General features: G+C 41.4%; 1 protein-coding gene across 9 annotated transcripts in view; it reads left to right on the top strand.

The window, feature by feature from the left end:
* The window catches only part of LOC120895625 (calcium-binding protein E63-1), a 77,679-nt gene that overhangs the window by 39,577 nt on the left and 10,968 nt on the right, over window positions 1-27,134 (top strand). For all 9 annotated transcript variants that reach the window (XM_040299140.1, XM_040299175.1, XM_040299166.1 and 6 more), the window contains 2 exons: window positions 10,488-10,631; window positions 26,114-26,270. In XM_040299140.1, the coding sequence (XP_040155074.1) occupies window positions 10,488-10,631; window positions 26,114-26,270 (301 nt within the window). The remainder of the gene's footprint in view (window positions 1-10,487; window positions 10,632-26,113; window positions 26,271-27,134) is intronic.

The following is a 27,134-nucleotide window of genomic DNA, read 5'->3' as shown; positions in this document are numbered from 1 at the left end:
ATTGTCGCATTCTGAAACGTGAGCAATGATCTCAACGATTTATCCGTAGAATCAACACAATTTTTACTTTAAGAAGCTCATTGCAGGCCGACAACGACAACGGTTGTAGCGCCAAATCAGAGGCAAATGTTGTTGTTTTGTATTTTGTTGGAATTACTTTCATAACAAATATTTCTCAACACTTTTTTCGAAAAGCTGCAAAAACGACTTCAACGAGAACTGTTTGCTTCCATATTATTGATTCGTGAAATTATTTGATTGATTCAACAGATACAAATACGCAAATCATCGATTAAAATAACTAATTCATGTTTGTTTCGCACATTGTATAAATATTAGTGAGCATATTTAATTGATCTCCTAGTTTGTTTGATAAACCATCTACAACGATTGCACCTTTCAACATTAATACAGCCCATCCTCAAAATCCCCAAAATCAACCCAATCTTTGTACACGCTCACATCCGACCTCATAACGCACATTAAATGCAAAACAACTTTTCACATTTGCAATGCATACCGTACCGAACTCGACCCACTCCCAATCAACGATGCCATTGCTGAAGCTGCTCCAAAAATGCAATTATAAGTCCTTAATTTATTGCGCAATCGTGAGCTCAATCGTAGCTAATTCACATTCTGCCGCCACAGTGTGCCCGCAATCGCCATCCCGCCATCCGCAATTATTGAAGCAATAATGAACTGGTGTGTTATAATGGCACCAGTGTGCGTTCTATGATGTGGCCGATATTTATCATACAAACATCAAACAGTGGCCAGAGAAAATTGGTTGAATTTGAACAGCTAGCGGAGTGCTTCATGCGGTCATGCGGTTTTTGCTGTCATTCAACCGCTGCAAAATAGCGGAATGATTTTGGTGCGTTTTATCTGCAGGTCTTTTAATTAGCCACGGAAACGCCGATTCCATTTCCGTCGAGCTCGTTCAGTGCGGTAGCTGTGCGGGATAACTTTGTCTCGGGGTCTTTTCAACGCACACCCCGATTTTGCTGTTTTTTTGCAAGTGGACATCGTATCGCAACTCCGTATCAGAATCCACCACCAACGTACCTTTGTTTCTATGGACTTCCAACCAGTGGTGTTACATTTTGCTAGTCCTTCAATCTGGCAGGTACCACTGTTCCGACTCGATTACATTTTTCCTTCGTCCATAGCGACCAACCACGACCATGGGGGCGACCTCCAGGGCGATAAAATGTCGCACCGTTTGCTTAATGAGAACCATGCTACAACAACACCGGCACACACACACAGTGGGAGATTATAAATTATGTTCTGCGAATAAATGGGCCAGGAAATACACACCGGGATCGTGTGTGGGCAGTCCGACGAGTGTGTACGGTCGAAGGACACTGGCAAGGTTTCTCGCGCGGTTTCACGTGGTGCACAATATTTTCCATTTCCCCCGAAAGTAAACTTCCGTCCGCAGTACAGTTGCGGCGAAATCCAATGTTTCGTTTATGTTTTTTTTTTCTTCTCTCCTGCCACTAGCCACCGATTTTAGCACGTTGTGGGTTGTTGTTTTGAGAAATTTTTGATTGCGATCAACACACAACCACACACAACTCTCTGGAGGACATTTCCGTTTTCTTCACCGAGTCGTGCTGCGTGGGAGTAACGAGATGGTAGTGGCTGCAAATGGAAAACCATTTCCGCAGGACACGTCCCGCACGTTGAAGGTGATTAATTTTCAACGCCCGCAAATACATTAAAAAAACACACACACAGAAGTAAAGAATAAATCAGGCGTGATTTTTAAGACTCTGAGTGGGATGGAAAACACACAAAAATTACGACTAGCACACAGCGGGTAAAGCAAAAGGGAAGGTAACACCGCAAGCACACCAAACAAACAAAAAAACACCAATCACGTTTTGCTTGCTGTTGCATATCACACCGCGAGGGTCCCAAAGCAAGCGCTTTCCGCCAACTCACCGCGCACAACACTTCAGCGGTTGAGACACCCTGCAGACAGTTTGGCTCAGGCACCGTGCGGGCTAGGTGGCATGGAAGGGTGCGGCAGTGGCAAAAGGAAGCCGAAAACGCAAATAAAGTTGGCAGCGTGGAAAATCTGGCCGGGAATGCGGTGGCGGTTAGCTCTCTCTCCCGTTCCGATATATTTATAATTTGCAACCGGTCAGTGGACAAGCGACCACACAACTTTTTTTTTGCTTGCTTGTTTCTCTTAAAACACCGTACAGCGAGTGTATCCGAACACAATTTCTCGCCCGCCGGCACAGCATTCCAGTGTGACAGTGAGAAATAATGTTGGCGTAGCTCTTGGCTGGCATTCGATTTCATTTTGCTACAATGATGCAAGCGAAATTATGAAGTACAATTGCATGAGGAGGAGAGGGGGGCAAAATGGCATGAGAATACCGCGACTGTGGCTTGTGGGTTTCTGGCTGTGGAGGCTGTGTTTGAATTCGGTGGTTTTCAGTATCGCATTTCCAATTGACAAGCGTGATGCAGTGCACCGAACCGGCGTTTAATGTCATTCAAAATTCTGAAACTGTTTTATATTGAAATTCTCTTATGAAAAAGGTTTTCTGATTGTATATATTAGTATGGTTCCATGCAAAGCTATGAGAACACGAAAAAAGTAAGTAATTAAGTAATCCAATTTGAAAATTTAGAGGAAATGGTTTACTAACATAACAGACATTAAATTAAAATACGTCAGAATAGTCGTTCCAATTTAATAACGAACCACTTCAAGCATTTGATTCGTGTGTCCGAAACACCGAAACACCCTCCCACACTGCATTCAATCGCCATGTTCACCATTTTGTAGCCATTTTTCAACAAACATTCTACCGGAACTACACAACATAAGCTTAATCTCTTCGCTCTGTATATTCGTACAACATTATTTATCACACTTTGTGCTAGACAACTTTGCTGCTGGGCAACGAAACAAACTCTTTCCGTAACAAATGGATACGATTTCTCATGTCGGTCAGCGGGATGGTTGACCGCAGAGCGGCCACCGTCTATAAAGTGTCTCGTGCGAAGGTCACCCTGATCCCACACTAACGGTAGTCGCTCGCATCAAACCATTTCTCAAGATATCTCAATAGGACGACATTGCGTGGCGTTTGAAGCAATACACTCCACGTTTGGTTTTGCGGACGACGAGAAAGACGAAGGAAGGAGGACAATTTATCGGCTGTCAAAAATTAAAAGAAAAACTACGCGGTGGCACTGGGGTACGATTGATCGTGTCCGTACCATCAGCATCTGGCCTTGGTTAAACATTTCCTGGGATGGAACGGCATAGAATCGCGTTTCGGGACAGCATTTGGTAGCATCCGATGTCAAATGTTTGTGCGTGTCCAGCTGTTGGGGTTTTTTTGTGCGCGACTATTCCCCAAAAACATCATTTGTTTGAGTTGTCACGGGGTTCTGTGTTTCGTTTTTCTTTTTTTACCTTTCACAAAATTGCACCCAGCTGGTAAGAAAACACTTAGCGTGTTGCGTTTGAAATTTGACAGTTTAATTGAAATGCTTCGCTGCCCCGATCGATTGTCAGGCTAGCTGGCTAGAGGTTCTTTCTGGCTTGGAAGGTTTGGTTTCAAATTACACACGCAAATTAACATTTTATTGAAACAACTGCATATAAAAATAAATGAGTTTGTACTGTGCACTGACACTGTACGATCTAAATTTGACGCTGATGTTTTAATTGAATGAGGCGTATTTCTATCCTTTCAAAATAAATCACAGTCATAATGAATGGATAAAAATACTGTTCTGTATTTCATCGTTTCCAACAACTTATTCATCCGAATTTGTTAATGGAGACGCCTGGTTATTTGTAACCAATTTTTTATGGACTTTGAGACGATTGGCCTCATTCGCCTATTTAAATCAATATACTAATTCTAATCTTAAAATCCAACACTCTTCTTTGTAAGCCAATTGTGGCTTGTATTTACCTCATACCGTGCAGTCTCGGTGTACCTACAGCTATACGTTGATTTTATTGAAAAGGTTTATCTGGTTTACATAGTTTTTTGTAATAGTTAGTAGTACGTAGACTTTTTAGGAGAGTTAGGAGAAGTTTTCACTGACAATCTGCTCAATGGTGGGCTGGATTTTTTTGCAATAAAAAGATGTGAGTGTGTCAGGTGTGTCCAATCCGATGTCATGATAGAATTCACTGGTCTTGGTGTGATGGATGGTCTCTCCATGGTGGTGTTGTGGTCTTGATGGTTCGCAGGAAAGAGCAAACCCAATAACCATTCCAGCTATTGGCGATGATGGTTCTGCTAAGGCGAATGAGGTCACATAAAAAAGATAAAACAGATAGTGCGTGTAGAATAAGTAACACACATACCGTTGGTAGCGTTATTGCAGATAATTAGGGCTAACTGTCTTGTGTGAATCAATACAATTTTCGAAACAGATCACTTTTATTGAAACAATAAGACTTTCACCTTTTTTCGCTGTAAGAAAAGTTTAAATCTACCATAGATGATACTACCATTGAATCATATCATAGATGATGCCATTAATATAAAGTTCCTTTCCCATCTCTTCTCAATCCAACACCGCCCCAATCCGCATCTTAATCAAACAGATAGCTTTACACGTTCTCTTCACATGTTACACAGGACATGGAACAAGCCGAAATAAAAAAATATTCCATTTTAAACATCAATCGAGCGCTTTTTTGGTGTTTGCTTTTCCTGTTCCACCTCGTTACACGATCCTTTGACTTTGTTTCTCCTTCGCTGAGCATTGAAATGGGGCGAAACATCGTGTTAGCTTCAAGTCGTGTTTGGGAAAATGTATGCTCTTTTTTCTCTACATCCTTCCTTCAAAATCGCTCCATTACACCGTACGCGGGTGATGGAAAAATCAAACATTAAATCATAACCAGGATACCTACGCAAAAAAGCATCACGAATAGCAAACGATAGCTCTTCCGTACGCGGAGTAGAAAGACCTGTATTGCTTCAAACTCAAATCGCTTTGTACGCATTTTGTTTATTAGCGTGAAATTTGTTCCTTATATAACAACTCCACAACTCCGCCGCAAAATGCTAGCTACAAAAAGAATTATGTTAAAACTTTCCATGATACTGTGTTATGCAAACAACGGCTAATGCAGCATCAGCAAAACATTCCCTACTTCCCAGTGAGGTCCCCGAAACAAGGACACGTCAATCTGCGCATTTAACGCACAGTTTCGAAAGACAAATGCACCGAGTGCCCTATCTCTTCGGGCTGACGAGTTCCACTGAACTGCTCCAGGTCGACGTTTTGTTTGCATTTAATTATTAAAATTGCACATGGTGCACTTTTCGGTCGGTGCGCTGCAACCGAGGGCATATATCAAGGGTCTGCCAAGCGCTAGTTAGTTACCAACCAAGAGCAACTTCTCAACGCTTCCCGGAAGGAAACAGGATGTTGAGCGGCACACTGCTACTAATTGGCGACATTCCCAACCCCCAAACGAGGTGCTGCGAGGGTCGCAAGGTCTGTTGACAATTGCCATCCGGTGCTGTTAGCAGAGCGCCAACGGTACCATTTGCTGCTCCACTAGCCTCCGGGAGCGGTGTGTGGAAAAGGTTTTCGAAATGAAAGCTGAATGAAGCTCTCGCCACTATTCTGATCCACCGCCTATTTCCACCAAACAGAGCCGGGGATGAAAATTTAATTTCAAACCAACCAAATTGAATTTGACGTTCCTTTGCTGGGGCAACAGTTTAATTTAAAGCTGTTTCAATATTGACACCAACGCTCGGACCGCTGCAGAAAAGGGGAGCCAAAATGATAAATGTCAACAACCGAAATTGTCTTTCAAACGTTTACAACGTCCAACCGTTTTCGGGGAAAATTTAAATGAAGGAAGGTCCTCCGCAGGGCAATCGCGAGCAGCTTCAGTTCATTCCTAATCATAGACCACTATAATAACCCACAAAGTGCTACGGTGCTGCAATGAATTTTCCCGGAAACGCTGCTAAAGCTCAATATTTTACTTAAGTTTGATAGAAATTCCACACGGCCCTAGATTGTGGATAAATCAACAAGGAACATTTCAACCAAAGCTTTTATCTGTAATCACCATTTCTGCGAATGCTGATATTATCTACAGACGATCAAATATTGCCGTCCAGTGCCAGGCATTTTTAAAGCTGCTGCATTTCCCCGTATCTATCGCGAGAGATGATTGCAGGAAAGTTTCATCACATTCACATACAAATATGTGGACAACTAAAATCCTTTTAAAATTTTCTAAAGACTATCCATTTTGTAAAAGATCAGGTTGATTTTTTCTCTTAAAAAACCCTCCACCGTACCCATCATCGATGAGACCAACAGACGGTGTGAGAGAGAACGAGTTGCTTCCGCTGTTTTGACAGTTGATGAGAATTTTAAATGAGATTTTAAATCACTTTTTCCACAAAGTCGAACAGTGGGACAAAATCGTCAGTTCGCGCGTTCATGCATCAATCCACTTTCTTCTTTGCTCTGTCCCACCCCGAACACTGGTCGCTGTGTTTATTTTTAAACACACACAGACACACACACACACCATTTTTCTCTTATACTGTGCCAAGCTTTCTTATTACTTCCCGTATTATGTTCCGCTTTCGAAACACTTTTCTTTTATCTTTGCCCGTTGTGTGCTAACCGATCCGTGAGCTTATAAAACATTTTCTCATCCGTATCCGTACGGCGACTGGCGACAGGGGTGGTGGGACTGAAGTTTACCACACATTCTTGTGGCAGCCCTGTCCCCCCCTTGTCTACCGGCAAAACCTGTCAAAGCACGTTGAGACATAATTATCGGACGAGGGATGGGCAATGTAAAAAGTTGGATCAGAAAAGTTAAATGAAAAAAATTCTCTCGATCTCGCTCTCTCTCTCTCTCTCTTGCTCTCTCTCTCTCCGGCTACTTCCGGCTGTCTGTGATGGATAAGTAAGTGTCATCTTGTTTGGTGCATGACACGAAACACATTCCTTCATCAAGTTGGGAAAGTTTTCTTATGACATGTTCCTGGCGAATGAATAACGTACACCACGCAGTAAAGTACCATTATTTTATGAGCCATTCAATAATGAAACAGTTTGGCTTAAAAATGCTATGCATTCGTACAATGTCTAGTATCGAAATGTTGCAATAAGTCCTTAAGATACTGATTATATAATTTTATACAATATTTTTGATACAAATATTCTTTTGTTAAAGTAAGAAACCTTAACAAATCATGACCAAAAACAATGTTTAGCAATAATTCAATTGAATGTTTTCTTCAAAGTGAATTATACTGAACTTTCAAAGCTTGTTTATCCTCAATAACTAAGTAATCAATCATGAACTCAATTAAAGACAAAGTCCAATCTTCGATTATTCTGTCGAAGTATCCACACAGAAATCTGAAACTGCCACACTATCATTCGACGAGTACATTTATTCAACGTATCAATAAAACCACAAAGCGAATATCCTACCCAACGCAAATCACTTTCTTTTGCGCAAACGCGCACAACGCATACCTGTACATCCCCGGATATTCTGACGATTCGATTCGACGCTACGCTACGAATTGATTGATTGCAGTTGATTAAGAGCGGCTTTGATTAACATATCTACTGGATGTTTTTATTCGATTGCGTGCAATGTCAGCATGTCGCAGTGTCGCATCTTTCTGCACCGATAGCTCCTACAACGACGCTAATAGCTAGCGACAAACACACGCAACCGATACGCTCGGGTGGATCGATGCCGGCTGTCACTACCGACCGACTGGCATCTCTGGCCACACCTCCAGCTACAGCGACCTTCATTTCCCGATACGTGATTGATTGATTTAATTTTCATCTCACCAGAACCAGCAAAAGGAAATTCAATAAACTCCCAGTGCTCTCGGTTCACCTCGGTTCTAGCGGTCATGCAGGGGCGCAATACTGCGAGTTGCAAAGATGATCGCATGCAACTAAAAATAAAGATCTGCCCTGACCTTCGTACCGATGCAGCTGCATGCATACGATACATTAATCATCGGCTTAACTTGCAAAGAAAAGGCCGGACCCTACTACACTTCTCCTTCCCCTGTTATCGTTAATTATGAAGAGAATAACGTACGAATGTCGTAATGTTCCTTTTGTCCGTTCGAGAAGCAACAGTACAAAGGAACGACGCAGCCACATTGCTAAGCTCTTGCCTCTGGAATGAGCAATAAACTAACCTTTCCGTTTTCATGCTACTTTTGTCTTTTGTGTTTTTTCGTGCTAAATGTGGTCGACTTTCTTGTTTTTTTCTTTATGCTATCCCAAAAGTTATGGCATAAATCATTGTGACTTTGAAGAAACATGGCTTGTTTATATAACTTCACTACCCGTGTAGCCGATCCAGTTGTGGGTTGATTTGGAGGCGAACAGCAAAAGAAAACCATTCATTTACACCCACGTTCACGCGCAATGGCCACGAGAGCACACATTGCAACCAGCAGCCAGTGTACGATTTGTTTGGCGCAAATATGTTCCAGGCTTCACACGGCGCGGTCACTTTTTCCCCGCACCGCTCGGGATACTGTATATAATGTTTGTTTATTGTCCCGAAGTACACTAATTGGCAACTATTAATCAATAGCGCGTTGTTTGGATTGGAACAAGTCCGCCATTGCGTCGTTTTGTTGGAGAAGATGGTGAGACCAAAGGGAAAAAACTGTCTCACTGTACATATTGCGTTTGTTGAGAATAACAAAGTAGATCGAGAAACAATTTGAAGAAAAAATAAAATGACTCATGTTTGTTTTGGAGCTAACAATTTGAATAAATATTGAAGTTGTCTTGTATTTAAATAGTGTTTTTAATGACTTAATTGTATTCCTCCAAGGATATTCTTTCAACGATTAAGAATTATGAATAATCCTAAATAGTTAACATATTGATATTCAATTTCAACTATTTTTAATCAATTCTTAACAGTTTTTTTCTTTACCATGCCTGACTCTGTCGATAATCGTTGGAAGTGTTTCGCTCTACTCCAGTTTCTCTTCCAAAAGTTACTTTTTCGATGTACGTCAACAATCCTCCCTTCTTCTCGAATTCCAAACGAGCCAAAACACTGAACGAGCACGGCCAACTGAACAGTAGCAGGGGAGCAAAAGGTTTCGCGTTGGTAGGTCCCAGACACAAATTTCGCCTCGGTGTCGTACGGTGCCGCTTATCGGTCGTTTCACGTCGATGTAGCAGAGAAGGGCTTATGTAAATGGCGAATGCGCTAAGCGATCTTTAAACTTTCCCTTGGGCGCTATAAAACGTCCTTCGTTACAGTTTTGCTAGAACACTGTACAGTGTGTGTAGCATAAAAGGTGAACACAGTGCGACTTGGGAAAGCATCGTAAAATTGGGGTACATCTACAGAAAACATATACAATTTTTTTAATACTCTTTTTATAAACAAGGTATGGAATATACATTTTTGCTGGCAACATTTCACACAATATTAAATTATAATAAAACCATTGGAGTGTTACTGTTAATGCGCATCGTTGAAGAATTGATTATGCAAAGCAGCGAGAAGGGGATAGCATTCCATTACAGCACGGCTTCTGTGTGCATTAGCTGTTTGTCTAAGATTTTGGCACTGCAACATTGGCGTATTAAAGTTTGCTCCACAGAAACGGGGACGACGCGCAATAGTTAACTTCCCTTCTAAAACTCCCATTCTTATGCTAATAGGGAACGAATGTCGGCAGTATTCACGGAATCACTTTCCCACTACCGAGAAGCTGGCGTGCTTGTATTTGCATGTAAAAGGCACGACGGCATCCGATACGCTGACTATTGAACAGCGGAATGGAAAAGTTTTTCGCAGGAAAGCTGAAATCCCCTTCCCAGAGCCACTCGTTGAGTTTTGTGGATTAAGAAATCTGCTCGCCACCCTAAAACCCAAAAGAGCCCCCGCGCACTCACGCACACACTGTTAGGATGAGTACTGAGAGATGCTGGTCGTTTTCAATTCTACGAACTTCCAACTTTCAACCACAATTTTCGTCTATCCGTTCCCCCTTTTGCGACTTTGGTAACTCGATAAACAAACCCAAAGTTCCAGATCCGTTCACTTTCGTGTCTCGCCCGATCGATGAATCTTTAATTTCATCAGCACATCTTTTGGCTGGGTTTGTGTCATTGCAATTTTCCACCCTCTCACACAAAGCCGGCATTCCGAGCGCAGGTATCATCGCCAGATCGTACCAATATGTTTGCTAATGGCAAACCCATTTGGCGTCGTGAGCATTCGAGCACCGAAGCGCAAGAGAAGAACACGTCTACTGAAGAAGGAACAAAAACATAAAAACATGGAAAAAAGTACTACACACCGAATTATCAAATCGTTACCTGTACCTGGTGATGACATTTGTCGGCATCAGATTTCTACATTCTACGTTGTCCTTGCTAGGCTGTTGGTTGTAATAATCTTGCTTATGCATTGTTTTTCTTTTCTGCAGATCTGCGAACAGCATTTGACCTGCTCGACCGTGACCAGGATGGGCACGTGACACCAGAGGAGCTGCAGTTCATGCTGCGAAACCTCGGCATCCACGTACGGGATGAGCTGATCGACGATCTGCTCCGGGAGGCCAGTCGGACAGGTAGGTGGTTGATAGTATAGAATTTATACTTAGTAAGGCTTTAAAATTATTTGAATTCCTAAGATGCAATAGATTTAAAGATCTTTTCATTTTGTAAAAAATATCTCTGACTCAATGCTAAGAGTACCAATTGATAGTTAAAAATCAAAATTTAACACAGTAAGAAACCATTTTACATTCACGTTTTAATGTTCCAACAGCATTACTGGTTCTGTGTTAGTATTTCAAGCACTTGAGTAAATAGATATTGGCAAACCAAACTAATACATCCCCACAAAATGTACACAGAATATCAACAGTTTAAACAACGACTGGTTTTGCCCGTCCATGATGCTAATGGGCATCTCGCCCATTTATATACTGCCGATCACTGTATGAACTTTGCACAAACTCATTCTTTGATAAAGCTCACTTCACTCTTCACCACTCCTTCCCCTAAATCAACCAGAACAATGGAAGTTTAAGCTTTTCCTTGCGACGAGGCAGGGCGATCCCGACTCGAACTCTTGGAACCATTTCTTGGGAACATAATTTCCCAGAGTAATCGAGCGAAAGACTATTTCGGCGTTCCTTATCGAGGGAAAATCGGACAAGCACAAACACAATCGCACGCGCACACGCACACAAAGCGAAAACCATCCGGGCGGAAACGGAAAAGCGAACGGAACGGCGAGTACAATCGAGTTTGCCAGCTCGCAGCGGCAGGTCACGTGCAGAACACTTGCCATTGCCTCGGCAATCGCTTCGAGACCGGGCAGACTTTATCGGACTTGGCATGAAATGGAACGAACGGCGGTAAACGGGCTGACACCCACACCCCCGACGCAACGGCGAACGGGTGGCGTGGTTGAAGAAAATGAGAATTTTCTGTCCGTTTGGAATTTACCGCTCAAGGACAGGGTGCTTCCTTCGCAGGAGCGCGTCGTGCTGCGCTAATGTGTCTTGCTATCAATTCCCTATCTACGGTGCGTTGCGTGTGGGAGGGGAAGATAGTCTAGCTCAAGCCATTAAACCCAACCCAACGAGTGCGGGTCACATTTAGATCGATAATAGCATTTTACCGTTTTTCGCAAAGTACGACGCACTTATAATCCGTCTGCCCTTGTGTCGTCACCGTGGTCGGTAAACTATCGGCACTTTTATTCCACCACGCTTCTTAGCTCACTTAGACCCCGCTGCGTCGCGACTGGTAAGAGAGGTTCCCCGTGTGGTTCGAGTCACCTTGACGATTTGCTAAAAAAAAACAAGACAAAAAAACCCTGAACGGAAAGGTAAAAGATTTTCTTCGATCTCCAAAATGGCATTCCTTACTGTGTCTTGGCAGACAGTCAACTCCGTCGCAGTCAATAATCTTCAGGCATGAGCAGCACATCCGGTTCGGTTGCCAAAATCCTGTACACCTTCCATGTGGACGTGTGGAGGTTGGCGCACTTCCATATCGGTCGGATTTTCCATTAGCCGCTGCCAATCGCACGAAATGCTTTCTCCGGGAATGACATTCACAACACGGTTCGGTGGAAGTCTTTTCATTAAAATCAATACATTTGCAAACCAAGCAGCCGGAAGTTCTACCGTAAACGGTGTACTGAAAAGTTCTTTCCGGGTAATGTGGGTGAATTGCCATTTGAAATAGATTTAAGATGAAAAAAAACTCTTTTATGATCTATTTATGTGCCATGAAACAAACAAAGCCACTTTCAATAAAGAAATAAATATAGAAATGAAGCAGAACTGTCGCTCAGTACAAATGCCACTGCTCTGGCGCTTTTTCGTTTCAAATGTTGTGATAGATGGTTCTATCCATTGCGGTTTTGCAATCATTATCCTACTGGCAACACACTTTCCCATTAGTAGCACTACTAACAAGCATGTGTGCTCACTTTCTGTCTAGCGAGCGCTGCATCCACTTCAGTGGAACAAACGAGCATTGGGATGCAACAGTCAGCATCAGCAGCACACAGCAGGAGCTTTAACACTCGAAGCATCCATTCTCTGCGCATACTGTTTGCGGGATTTATCCGTTCGTTTTATCTAGCGTCTAAAGTGGGAAGTCTAACCGTACGTGCACGAGAGATTGCTATAAAAGCTCTTACGCAAAAGATGTGTGCTTTTTGTGGTTTTATTCGACGACCGTGCACATCTCTGCACATCTCCATGCTGGATTCCAATTTTCTATCAGAGGCGGGATTATGACTGCAGCTGCGAACCTTGAGCTAATCCATTTCTCTGTTTCTAATGAACATGATTAGGGATTACACATCAAGCAGCTGGTGGGAGTATAAGTGATGTACGTGCATGCGAGCCGCCCCACTGTTTGCCATTATGATTTACGAGTGAGTTGTGGGTCGAAACTTATAAGTATTGGAAACGAAAGGTTGATCCATCCTGAACACTTAGCAACGGGCTTTGAGATTGGCTTCAATTGAGTATTCGGGCTCGTATCTTGCCCATTTAGAAGCAACCAAATTGATCATCTTTGCGAACTGTTTGCTAAATGTACCAGCCATATTTCCTTCAAGCTAATTTAGAATACTATAATTCCATTGTATAATTGCAGCTAGCTGTTTAAGTCATGCATTGCTTTTGGAATACAGTAGAGGGTAGTATTTTTAGGTTATATGCACTATGCAAATAGAGCGTCTTGTTTTTCCAACCAAGAAGCAATACTGTATAGCAATCAAGAATCCTAAAGCTACGGCCTTGTCAAATCTCGTTAAAAAGCTCCAGCAGTAAACTGATGAAATTCGATAAGTTGTACCACACCATCTTCATCATACTTTGTTGCAATTTGCATCAACAAAATGAACAAGTGCAAACACATATCAACACTGAAGGCACCAACGAAAAGCACACGGCATAAAAGGCATGTTAAAACAACACCTAAACTAAACAAGGCACGCGAAATGAAAGGTTGAGCTGGCGAGGTTGAGCGGATGAGGTTGAATGATTGATAGAAACCGAATTGCTCCCCCAGCGTTTGTTATAAGCGATAAGTCCCCAAGCCAGAACAGAACATCTGAAATACGAAATAGGTCAAATTAGTAAAATTTAGGGTACGATAATATTACATTCAAACCCCAAACGACACTATTTACGTATATTGCGAGTACGAGCAACTTCAGATGATTAATAGCGAGACTGCACCACGAGGGTTGTTCAGGCGGAAATGATGCGAAAACCAGAGATATCAATTGATAAGGCGATATCGATTTGCATGAAAAAACGGCACTATAAAAATTTTCTTGCAGCACTTTCGTACTTAGCCGCAACAAGTTCTCTACACAACCGGCTACGTGTAGATGGAGCTGAAGGCGGCATCGGCGGCATGTTCGGGCGGCTGACACTCAGCGAGAACATTTTATGAGAAGAGAGTGAGAAGCGATCGAGACGAGCGAAGCGATGGCGAAAAAAGGCCATTCTGGTGTCGGTGATCGCGGGATACGGTGTTAAGTAGCGGGATTATAAAAATAAATTAAATTAGTTATAGTTCAAATAAATGAAAAGTTAGTTTTATTTAGTAGTTAGAAATAGTTTTTATCGGTCATTTAGTGCTAGTTGTTTCACAAGATTCTATCCGACGTATGAATTGCATGCTCATGAATCTCACTATATATAAAATCGAAAATCGCCACAATGACGTGAGAGTAAACATTCAGCAAGAGAGAGAGAAAGCGGTGAGAGCAGAGCTCTCTTAGCAACGCGATAGGACTTGCTCAATGCCACACTGCCAGCCCGCGGGTAATGAGGGCAATGGTTACTTAGATTTTTGTTTACACAAACCGATTTGAAAACACATGGTTAATAATTAAAGCAAATTAGCCACCTGATGATAAAGTGTCCCATCTCATACCCCTTCCCATTATAAATCAAGATATTCAAGGCAATATTTAAAAAAAAAGTTTGAAAACTGTGCAAAATAGCTTATTTGTGAAATGGTTGATATTCCAATTCATTCAATCATTAATAAAGCCAACCATACTCATTATTGGTGCTTAAGCTCCTCGAATACTACATACACCGTCGTCATCGGCAGATAAGTGTGGTACAGAATATCCTGTAAAACGGGTTGCTATACCCAGGACGTCGAACAAGGACACTGGCGTAACGTCCTGTGCGGACATGCCACCCTGTATAGGCTTTCGAGACTTAATTCATTACCACGTAGCCGGATAGTCAATCCTTGCTACGAGGGGACGGTCTTGAACCCATGACGGGCATGTTATTGAGTCGTTCGAGTCGACGACCACGTACCACGGGACCGCCCCAAATCTACTTCTCCCTCAAATCTACTACTCCGCAATATTGGCTGAGTCGGGATAAGGACAACGCATGACAATAAGAGGCAGATATAGCCGAGAGACCCTAAGCGGCCATATGCTAAAATGCCTTGATGAAATTCCGAGCAAGAAAGCGGCGGATGTTGATGGCTTGAAAGTTAAAATTGAATTTGTAACGATTTGCTCGCGGGCGGGAAGAACTACTTATTTCAGGATGTCCTTCCGGAACAAAGCACTAAAGGGAGAGATGGTTCATTGTGCTACATGACTGCAACATACTGCGCGTTAGGTGAGACAACCGTGCGCACTGCATTCAGCCGGATCAGCATCAACTGCAGAGTGATCCACAATGAAACTATGCTTACTGTAACGTGCTCAAGAGGGCTGAAAAGATTCTGACTGTATCTATCAAGAGTAATGGCGATATCTACCATGTGATGCTATCACCGTACTATGTTGTTGATTGATGAGAACAACCAAGTTATAATTAAGGACACGTCAAATTTTGATGGCGTTTTTGGAAATGACCCTCATGAAATTAAAGACCAAGCAAATTTACATTGAAATTGTTCTAAGCATCTATTACTTATTACCTAACGTATGAAACATAAGTCGAAAAAAAGAGTAGAAATGGAATTCGAACCACGTGCGATATCATATTTTTGTAGTTCAATCTTACATTTATGGGCACAAAAAACAGAAGGCACCCTAATTTTTTAATCCACTGCACATCAATACGTTATTCAATGAACACGTTGTTGAGGTTACTACTTAGCTATGCTTTCCAAAAAATCACGCCAATAACCAAACAATAACAATCAAAAAATTATACATTTGTGTCAACAGAGGCATGGAACGTATCAGTTCGATAGAAAATAAGTAGGAATGCAGCTACTGAACATTCTGTTTTATCAAAATGGCCACAAAACTCGCCAATCATGATTATCATTGTTATTGTTAAGTGTAAGTAAATAAGATTCATTGGTACTTTACGTGCGTAACAAATAACTTTATTTTTGAACACCAGTTAAAAAAAATTACAAAATTGCGTGACTTAGTTTTTTATGGTTAGTTAAGATTTAAGATTTACATCAGTATGGCTCAAAAGTAGCCTCATCGATATTTAACGGTTCTGCAATGTACAGTAAGAACTGTAACAACCAGGAAGTTACAAGGTTAAAACAGTTGTAAGAACAAATAAGACCAAATAGGTGTTTGAGTTATGGTTGTTGCCACTGAACGTGTAGAGTTTGAAAATGATTCGAAATTTGAGGACATCCGGTAGATTTTACCGGGCCTTAACTAGTATCATAAATAATCATAAGCAAAATAATCATAATGAATATTACTTTTTCGATTGCATTATGGACATTTTTTATACTCGTTCCATCGACTAAAATAAACTCTGAATCATATGTATTGACTGTATCGAATTATAAACATAGTTACATAGTCATTCAAAGAAAAATAGAAAAACATAAAAATAGTTAATGTTTTTAAAACACATAACACTGGAAATGAAGCTAAGAACGTACATCGAGTATGAAACACTTTCAAATAGCTCTGCAAAACAAACGGGAAACAAGCTTACCACACCTTGTGTCTCGTCTAATAGACATCGTCTGCTTCTTCAACCACCAGCACCATTCCCATTCGCTGAAGGTCAGCAGACACTTTGGATCGATACGAAAGACCACCACACTCTGCCTGTCTCTAGCCTTTTTTACATTTACTGCATGCACCAATACCAGTAGCGTGAAAAAAACTACCGAGCGTCGTATCTTGAACATGGCATCTTCCTGCAGTAACTAAAGGACACAAATCCATCCCCGCTTAAAGTATACTGAAACCGTGTATTAAAAGCTTCTGCGATGCTATGCTGTCTTAACGCGAAGGATCTGTTTGCCCGACATTCGTCTAATCATCGAAATCTAATCGTCTTAATACGCCACCAATAGAGCCAGCGGGAGGTAGTTTATGGGTGCGAGGTACGGTAAAGGCAGCGAAGCGGAAAAAAGTCAGCCCTCCGCTAGCTTCGCGCAACTGTCGCCGGCGCAATATTTCCTCGCAAAGCATGATAAATGAGATATTGGATGACCCTGCCCATGTGTATGTGTGTGTGTCTCAGTCCCTTGTGAAGGCCACCGCTGTGGCGCGAACCACAAGACGACGGGCAGCTCGCGGAAGCGAAGGAGAAAACGAATCGTCTGTAGCAACGTGACGATTCCCGGTTTCGCCCAATCACCGTCACATTCGTTTTCCAAGAAGTACCAATCCTTGTCACAGCAAATACGCTCGTAAAATATTGCATTTATTGGCGAGCGAGCGCTACGTGGCTGGATTCGTGATTGGGAGGAAAAAATGCGTCCCCAGCATTACGCAAGGTAGCACCTGGTGCTCCCGTGAAGCTTGCAGCCCAATCCGGACTCTGCATATCCGCCATGAAGATGTTTAACCATGGTAAGTGACTCGGGATGTGGTGGAGGACAAGAAGATTGGCAAAATTGATTCGAGCAGCGGTAGATTGAAGCGATGAAAATTCCTACCAACTGGAAGGAAGGTATTTTGTCGTGGTTTGCAATATTTTTCTTTATGCCCGGGAGGATAAATATTTGCACACAATGGCTCATCCTGCTTAATGGGTGCAAACCGCGTGGCATGATGTTCTCGGGGGAGCCCGCCGCATGGCGGTATGAATACATTAGAGTATCCTGTTTCCGTGGCTGTGCTGCCCGGCAGGCATCTCGGTTCTGGTTTTATCTCGAGGGAGGGTTTCAGACATTCCGCACATTTTTTTCCCCATCATGCAGGTAGGGTAGATTGATGAAAATTCTTCAAGGTTAATGTTCGCTCTCTGTGCCTGTGTTAGGGAGCGATTAGGGTAAGGATCTTTACATGTTCCCACGTTTTGCCTGAAGCTACAGTAAATTACGCATTACGGGTGTTAGATTATGAGGTTATGAGTAAGGTGCAGCTTTTGGAATTTTGTAACATACAGCAATCAATTTATTTTTATAGGTTTTAAGTGGTCAACAGTTGAACATATTTATTATTATTATTAGAAATAGTGAAATAGTAAACATTATCATCATTAGTGACTTTTAATATTTGATAATATTGCATAATTGTAAAAAAAATACCAAATAAGTCAGTTTACAGTAAGCTACATGGTCATTTTCAAGTAAAATCAAAAACTTCACCACGCTTTTCCACAAACAACCAGGCGTCTCCATTGTTGGGACCTTTTTTGCCCGTTTTGTGCCAGCATCGATAGCCGACGCTTTCCACATGCAATCCGAACCGAACCTTCTCATGTAAAAAAGATCATTTTAATTTGCAACACTTGTATCAAATGCTGTCCAACCACCCCACAAGTGGAATGAATGATTTTCGACCCGCACGAGCATCGCCCCACAAGCGTTGAAATTCAACCCAATGCCCAAAGGGTCACATTCCAATTTTTTACTCGATTAAGAAACGTGATCCAACACGCTAGCGACAAAAACGCGAAGAAACAGGTCAACTACATCAAAAACACTACCACTGCCATGTCTTTCTTCTCCTCCAATCATGTTCCTTTTGCTTTTGGAAAACTCTGACCCAAACTCCCGCTTGCCGCTTTCGTACGGTGTGTGAAAGTAAAATATTGGTTACAGTTGCTGCTGCCAGCGATTCCTTTATTGTCTGTCTTTAGGTTCATCTCTACATTGCTTTCCTTCCAAAAACAATCTCCAAAGACGTGCACACACACACAGCAAAATCTCACCGTTCTTCGGCTTGATGATGGCAGTCCCATCAAATAAATAGGCCCCATCAAATGGTCTATTTCATCAGCAAAATAGGGATCGACTGTACGCGTGGTGTCTATCTATGTGTGTGTGTAGACGGGTCAACGAAAATGTTTATATCTGCCGTCTGTACGTGCGACTCCTTTTCGGGGCGGTCTCGCTTTGCCAGATGAACGTAAACGATTCTGTTTGATGGAGAAATGTGATTACCAAGCATGCTTTGGCGAGCTTTCCACAATCCCGGAATGTGCACAGGGGATGATGCCCATTGCACATCGATAATATAAAAAAGGACGTGAAAGAAACTAAAAAAAAGAAGGACAAATAAACCGGGAACGGTTCAGCGACGAAGCAAACATTAACCGGAACCTGTGTTTGTGTTTGCAAATAAAGTTCCACATAAGCGACTGCTGCAAGCTGCTTTTCGAGAGGCTGACGACATTGAAAACAGTAAATGGCGGCGCAGCATCGTGCCTGAATAGGAGGCAAAATGATCACTTTAAATCTGATTCGTTTTTTTTTTTTATTCTAAAAGGCCGGTACAAGAAAGGCAGATTTCATCCAGAAATCATCAATCATTCCACGCCCCAGCTCACGCAAATGTAAATGATGTAGCTGGAAAGGCGTAGCAAATCGATCTTTCTTCTTTGCTGTTCGATCGTTCTTCTTGCACGTACAGCGTACCAGCTTGTGGTCTCATACAGTCAATGGAACCTTAAATCCTTTCAACTAAAACAAACAAAACAGTTTCCTTCTATTTGATTGGAACAAAAACATGCTGTATTCGATTACTTTGTGTATGCAAAACGGGGAAAAACCATACCATCCTTTCAGTTACTTCCACACAATTGAAACAGACGCTTCTTCTGCCCTTCGGAGAGCGATAAATTATACGAAACAACCACTTATTCAGCCCAGTTAATCGCTCGTTTGCTCGAGAATTGCAATTTAATTTGAATTTATTTCCGACTGTGATTCAAACCGTAAGCTCCCTCGGCACACGCCACAACGCAACACCACACACAACAGGCTAATCGATTGGTGGATCCATTTCTGCTGCTACCATTACTGCCAAACATGCAGCACGCACTGCGTCGGGATAGTCTTGGCAGTTGGAAATTTATGCATAGCTTTTCTTCTCCGGTCGTGCACCGTACTGCGAAACAGAGCTTTTGTTGGATTGTTAGCATATACACACACACACACCCACACGCATCCGCATACACATCTTGGAACCGTGTGTCCAATGAAGCGAACCACAATACCGACACCCAGCCAGCATAGCCAATTTTGCCCCACGGGATGAAACACTCTTTTGTGTACTTTTCTTCGCCCCCGAGGTTTCTGCCCTCACTCCCGGTTTGCCACCACCACCACCAAACATGCCGCTCCATAAAAAGCGGATTTTCAATTCATCTCGGGGTGGCACAGCGAAAGGAAAACAATCATAAATTTAACATCAAAGATTTATTGCTCCACGCGCGCCATAAAGCTACGATCGATAGAGCCGTCCGCTGTGTTGCTGCGTTCAACATGTTAGCTTTTCGCTTCAATCGGCCATATTTTTGTTAACCCATTCCTATTGCACGCCTCCTTCCGGTGAAAGCTTTTTATCCCGTTGCCACATCCCTCCACACCGTGACTCAATTGCACTCGGCGTAATGGCTGAAAAATGATGAACCAAACAACTCGCGAATAACCTGCGCTTTCCTGAACAATAGAGCACAATCGAGCGAGCTATTGTGCAAGCGGCTCAACAAAGCCTGTAGTGTGTATTGTGCAGAGTGAATAATAAAAGCGCGGCAATCAACTACACGCGCTAGGAGAATATATTTAAACAAACAAAAAAACGGGAGGGATTCAGTGCGTTTAAAAATGAACACACGGTGTCAGTGTGCGGGGTTGAAGAGGGCAGCACAAGGGTGGAAAATGTTAGCCGGGGGTGTGTTCCCCAAAGGAACCATGAATTCGTTAAAAACTTTTACACCGTCGACAGCGCAACATGGCGTGATAAATCAAAAATGGTTGCCTTTTTTGCTTACAAATTGGCCACTCACGATGGTTGGAATCATGAGGGATAGAATACATGTAAGAGATCAAAAATGGTGACTAGTGGATTATCATCGTGTTTCGTGTTAAATAGAAACACAATATCGAAATTAGTTCAAACTCATAAAAAGTATACCAAGCGTCAAAGAGACCATCATCAGAAAGATGTATTATGCTGTTTTACTTCATATCATTATAAAGTATCGTAGTCCAATAAAATAAGCAATATATAATATAACAGTACAATATAGAAGTTATAAATACAAGAACATGAAAGTATACAGTGTGTCAGAAAGATCAAGTACGATTTTCACGCTCCTTTCTCTTTTTCATACGGAGTTTCATGAAATTATGGTTACTGCAAATTGTTGTTTAAATTTAAATATTTCATTCTATATGTTTGAAATGGCAGTGCGCTTAATTTTCACCAAGATGCAAATCATTGGTCTTAAATAGTGCCGAAATATCGTGCACAAATGGACACAAGAGAGTCTTCAGACCAGAAGAATTGAATCTTTTTAGGCTCTACCTAAGGCGGTCTAAAATAATATACTCATTCAAGTCTATGCTGAAGCCAATGAGTAGCTTAAGATGCGAAGTCCGCTATTTGGTATACAATACAATAAGTGTGTTGGAAACTCGTGAGTGCCCAACAATCTGCCAGGTCACAGCGCGAGAGAAGAAATGGATAGATGAAGAAAGAGTGAAAGGGAAGTCAAGTGAGCGAGAGGAAAGATAGGGAAAACGATAAGTTTGGCGATAAAAGGGCAGGATGCGCCTGCCCTCGCCCTTTTAGTTGAAACGGAAACCAGTAACAGTGGATTTATTTTTTGATTCCACCATCAGCACAATAAAAGCACAATAAGTGTTATCTAAAAAAATCCACACCGTTTTCAACAAAGTGTAATAAGTTAAACGGATTATTGAACAGTAAAAAAGCGCAATAAAGAACATAAAAATGAGATAAAATATTAAGTACAAAGTCTAAACGGAGTTTGATTTAACATTCATTTTTAGCTAGGACTTGAGTGTTCATTTACATGATGCAATTAAGTCTAGTAAGCCTACGTCAAAACAGAGGACCAAATTAAACAGCATGACCAATAAATCACCGATTGTTAATTTATTGACTGCAAATTAGGATAGCTGGTATTTGTTATACTTTACTTAAAGAAGTCACAAATAAAATGTCATTTACCAACCTAAACACAATGAACATAAACAGCCTTCTTTCAAACACCACCAAATGTACTACAGCTTTCGAAACATTATTTTTTGCATAAATAATATGGATCGCGAAGTTCCACTCCGTTGCTCATTAACTGACCAACGTCAATTGCCACGGACTAATTTGTAATTCCAATTTTAAAAAAGCATGGCAAAAACACAAAATGTTTCCACCCAATGACAAATGGCGTCCCGAGTTGATTGCAGCTTAATTTGGCTCCAATTTTCGGCACTCCATGCAGCCCAATACAATAACAACCCCGGCTAGGTTGTGTAATGCTAACGAGCTTTGCCGACCTAATGAGCCTGAGTCTGCGTGTGTAGTTCCTTTCTCCTTGTGCCACGAGCCCGGCCGCGCTTTCGCCCCACGTAAAGACCAAATTAATGGGAAACCGATCGAATAACAGAAAGCAACAGCAAACAGATTGTCCTGATTGGTAACATGTTACAGTCGAATCAATCGCCACTAATTGCTAAATGTTAACGCCTATTCATTCGTCGCGTGCCTCGTGCCCCCGTCGGAGCAGACTACATCGTGCGTACAGGCCAAGTGATGTACGGTATTAATCGTCGAGAGCAGGAGTAAAGTTTTGCTACACAACAGTCAAATACAATTATTGCTGGTATTAAGAAAGGTAGGACTCTTGGTCTTACACGGGCCAAATTGCTCCGGGATAGCCTTTTGGGGGAGATTTGTTTTCAATCACGAAACAAATAAAAACCAATCAGGTGAATGTAATCTGTTCGATTTTATCTTTCTTCCTCTTTTTTTGCAATCGTACGCACTAGCCAACCAGATTGGATGAGATTTTGTGCCTAGCATGCGTGCTACCCTATGGGTGGTAGAAAGGTAAAAGCGAGCTTTCGTTAGACTCTTCGCCAGTCGCATACGGATTCCACCGGTCCAGTATTGGCAAAACGATCGATTGGTTTGGATTCCGACAGGAAATACAATCCAACTGAATCGTACAAATGTGTACCAGCTGCAGCCAAATCTGCCAACAAAGCAAATGAAGTGAAGGTTAAGCCTGTTTGAATGAGCAGCCTCTTCGGCTACCCTTTCCGCTTCGAGAGTCTGCTGCTTTATGTGCCAATGAAATAGGACCGTTTTTGGCAGCATTTTGTTACAAACAGGTGAAGCTCGGTTTTGGAAAACTCATTTCCATTGATTGCTTCGCTCATTTCGGTTTCAAATGAAGATTTTCTGCATGCACTTCAACAAGTATAAACAAATTAATTTATTTTTTATTCAGAACGAACGGTCAAATTAATTTAGTTGATAAACAAACGCGGTAAAGCAAATCCAATAGGTATGTTTAACAACTTTAAAGTAAAAACAAAATGGTTTCTTCATAAACATAACCATTTTTATATCATTTTTGAATTTGATATCTTGGAAAGATGAAAAAAATGTCTTAGATTTAAGATTGCGAAACATAATATTTTAATACAAATTTGCTACTGCTTGTTAATGTGTTTTAAGTTCAAGGTGATCGTTTTTTCTTAATCATGGCCAAAACGGAGGTTTCAAGGCTAAATGAGACATCCACAAGTGCTGACTAATTTAATCCAACATTTTAAACAAATTTAGTAAAAAAAACTCAACTTTGATGAAGAGTTACCTAAGCTTGTTTTGAATTTGTACAACAATAATGCAGCATTGGACGTGTAATTATGTACTTCAAAAAATATCATTCAAAAACTTTATTTTTATATTCTAAATTCAAAAATAAAATCATTACATGTTCTGTAAAGACCCTGGTTTAGTTTAATCTCAAAACCGGAAAATGTTTAAACATGTAATAAACCCGTCTAAAAACTATATAAAACCAACCGAGCGTATAGACATACCGTGACAATGCCACACCGTAAATCGTGAAAAAGTGGCCAAATTCGATGAAATGCCAACATTTTCACGCGCCCTCACTTTGCGTTAAAATATTCGCCAATGCTTTTGGTATGGACTTCTCATCCAATATCATCAAATGACATCGATTTTGATTTCACGACACGACGCTATTTGGTGGTATGACTAGAACCACGGTAGCATGCCAATCATGCTATAAGGGACATATTTAGCGCTTAGATGGTATAGAAATGTAATACCAAATTTATCGTTTAACAATTTTTATTGGCCTCCTTCAGCACTCTAGAATAAAGGTAACATTAATGGCACACCATCGAACCTTTAAACATAAATCACGTCCTCTGAAGAACCATCAATACTAATTGGGACACAGGCTTTAGGAACGGAAGTCATTAAACATATTTGACCCTCAAAAGCTAAGCCCACCTTTTTTATGAAGGGAAGGGTGGGATGAAGCTACGGTTGTTTGTTTTCACGTCCCTGAAACTCAAAAGTTTCAGCTGGATCCTGAAAAAAATGGGAAACACGAGGAAAACCTTGGACGCAAAGCAAAATTTGCAAAGAGGCATTCAACTGTTGATCCTAGGAATTAAATCAACGACAGTTAGATCCTTTGCACAAACACGGAGAAAGATACGGAGCGCTTTTCTGGCCCGGACAGCTGCTCCAGCTGGTTTCAGTTCGGCACCTAGCCCGAATTGATTGAGTAACGTTTTTCGTGCGCTTTTCTTTAGCAAGCATTACTTTGGCTGCACGATTCGCACGGAAAACTGCCGCCGCTCGACCAACGGGACCGAATATGAGAGGGGGGAAAAGTTGAAGAAAAGTTTCCCAAGTTTTTCTTCCAGCCAGCCGGAACTGAAACGGTCCGCAAACACGCCCACGCAAAGTGAAATGCCAACTGAGACATTAGCCATATCGGACGGATCCTTTTTTTCTGCTGTTTCACTCACTTCGTGAAAAGTTTCTGTTCTGCCGTGCCCGTACCATCGATCCCTCCTTTCCGTTATCGATAAAACATTGAAAAGTTGGTGGCTTTAAAGCTACCAAAGCGGCAGTGGTCGGTTTCGGGGCAAAAAGGGGGAACCAACTTTGTCCTCTCCCTCCGAACGACAGGATCGTTGTCGTAGCGGGACAAGGTTGAACCATTTCAATGCCCATAGTTTCGCGGTTAGCCTTTGTGGGGGTAGCCTTGCGCTTGATGAAATTGTCGTTTTAATTACCTCCCGACGAGCGCGTATCAGTAGCTAGGGCTGCGTTTTATTACGCCCGAGCGAAACCGGCATTAAAGCGTTATTACAATTACTGTTGGGTGGTCGTTTGCATGATTCGTGGAAAACTTGTCGTGCTGCTTTTGTTTTGCACCCTCTTTCGAGCAACAAAAACCAAACAAAATAAAAACACATCCCATGAGCAGGATTTCAACACCTAACGATGACGAGATGGGTTGAATTAACTTTTGGGCAAAGTTTCGAAATTATCCAGCTGCCTTTTGTTGGCAAGATGCGGTGTTGCACGTAATTTCAGTGCGCCGGTACACAGGAGGTGCCACCGTTTTAGACTGTTTATGAAACGGGTTGGCTTTCTCTGTTTACTGCGAGAGAAATAATTTTTATTTTAATATTCAAGCTTTAGGGCGATTACGCTACGTTATAGGGGGGACAATGTTTCAAAGCTTTCTTGTGTTTTCTTTGTGCACAGCCATCGCCACACGAGCGGACGCCTTAAAAGGGCATCTTACCGCACAAGCAGAAAGGACACAACGACCCAAACCACCACACCACCTTCGCGAAAAGCTCGAACCAAAGCTCTGGTGCTTCAACTTCAAACGAAATAAACCCTGCCTAATGAAGCAGCATAAAATTTGCCCGGGCAGGGCTTTATATTATTACGGTTCATTTTTTCTCTCACCTCATTTCGGTGTGTGTGTGCGTGAGTCGTTACCGTTTTTTATTTTATTTTGCACCCCCGATCGGGCGCGTGGGGATCGTTAATGCATGCAGGGGTCTGCTACAGGAAATGCTGCCCGGCACGCCAATCCGTGTTATGAGGCATGGTGTGTTTTTGGTGTAATGAAAGTGAAAGAGAGAAAGAGAAAAAAAAAATAAACACAAACAATTTTCAACTTCAATCCCAGCTAATCTACTCGCCGTTTACCTTTCCCCCTTGGTGTTTTTTTTCTTATTCACAATTTTTTAATGCCATTTTCTCATGCCGGTTCCGGTTATTTTTCCTTTTTTTCTCTCTTTCCCACGCGCTGCTTCCCGCCACCAGGCAGTGGACTGATAGACGAAACAGAGTTCCTCCAGTGGGTGGCGAGAATACAGGCCCTAAAAGACGACAGCAACACCAGCAGCAGCAGTAGCAGTAGCAATAATCCCGCCCAGGCAGCCGACGACGATTTAACGCAGGATCTGGTGGCAGCGTTTCGGTAAGCTTCCTTCCGCCACGTCTCTTCGCACGATTTTTCTTTTTATACGAATTTGTTAGGCCCTGGGCAGTCTTTTGGCTGCCCAAAGCGGCTTACATGCTAAGCGGAGCAGAAGAGACACTTCCAACCGGCCCCACAGTTGCCATTACAGTGATGCGTACAAAAAGAAGTTAGCTTTAATTGAAGATAAGCAGCAGGCTGTAGTCAGGTGTATATTAATTTCTGCTTGAGCTAAACAAAATACAGCTAGGTAGTAAGGTGTCGCTTGGGTGGTTGGAAGTCCTTCTTGGTAGTACCGATTTTCATAATTTCTTTGTAATTAATTTAATTCATTTGCTGCACGCACATTGACCCCCAAACAATAAGAGTGTTCTATTCACAATTTGATCAAAGCCAAATAGGCAAATCTGGCATTTTGAAAGTTTTGTGGAAGTCAAATTGACCTTTTTTAATCAGTGGTTCTTGTTTTATTTATATCTTTGGATATTTTTTATGGTGAATACTCAGAAAGGAATTTAACTTATTTTTTGGATTTGGTTGATTAGCCCTTAGTATAGCATATAATTAAATATCATTATTATTATTACTATAATAATAATAATAATAATTATTATTATTATTATTATTATTATTATTATTATTATTATTATTATTATTATTATTATTATTATTTTTATTATTATTATTATTATTATTATTATTATTATTATTATTATTATTATTATTATTATTATTATTATTATCATTATTATTATTATTAATATTATTATTATTATTGTTATTATTATTAACGATAATAATAAAAGAACCAAAAGGATAATATTAGTAACAGTAGTAATAATAATAATGATAGAAATTTAATTG

This window comes from Anopheles arabiensis, chromosome 2, assembly GCF_016920715.1.
Source record: "Anopheles arabiensis isolate DONGOLA chromosome 2, AaraD3, whole genome shotgun sequence".
Lineage (NCBI taxonomy): Eukaryota > Metazoa > Arthropoda > Insecta > Diptera > Culicidae > Anopheles > Anopheles arabiensis.
This window is presented reverse-complemented; position numbering and strand designations above follow the sequence as displayed.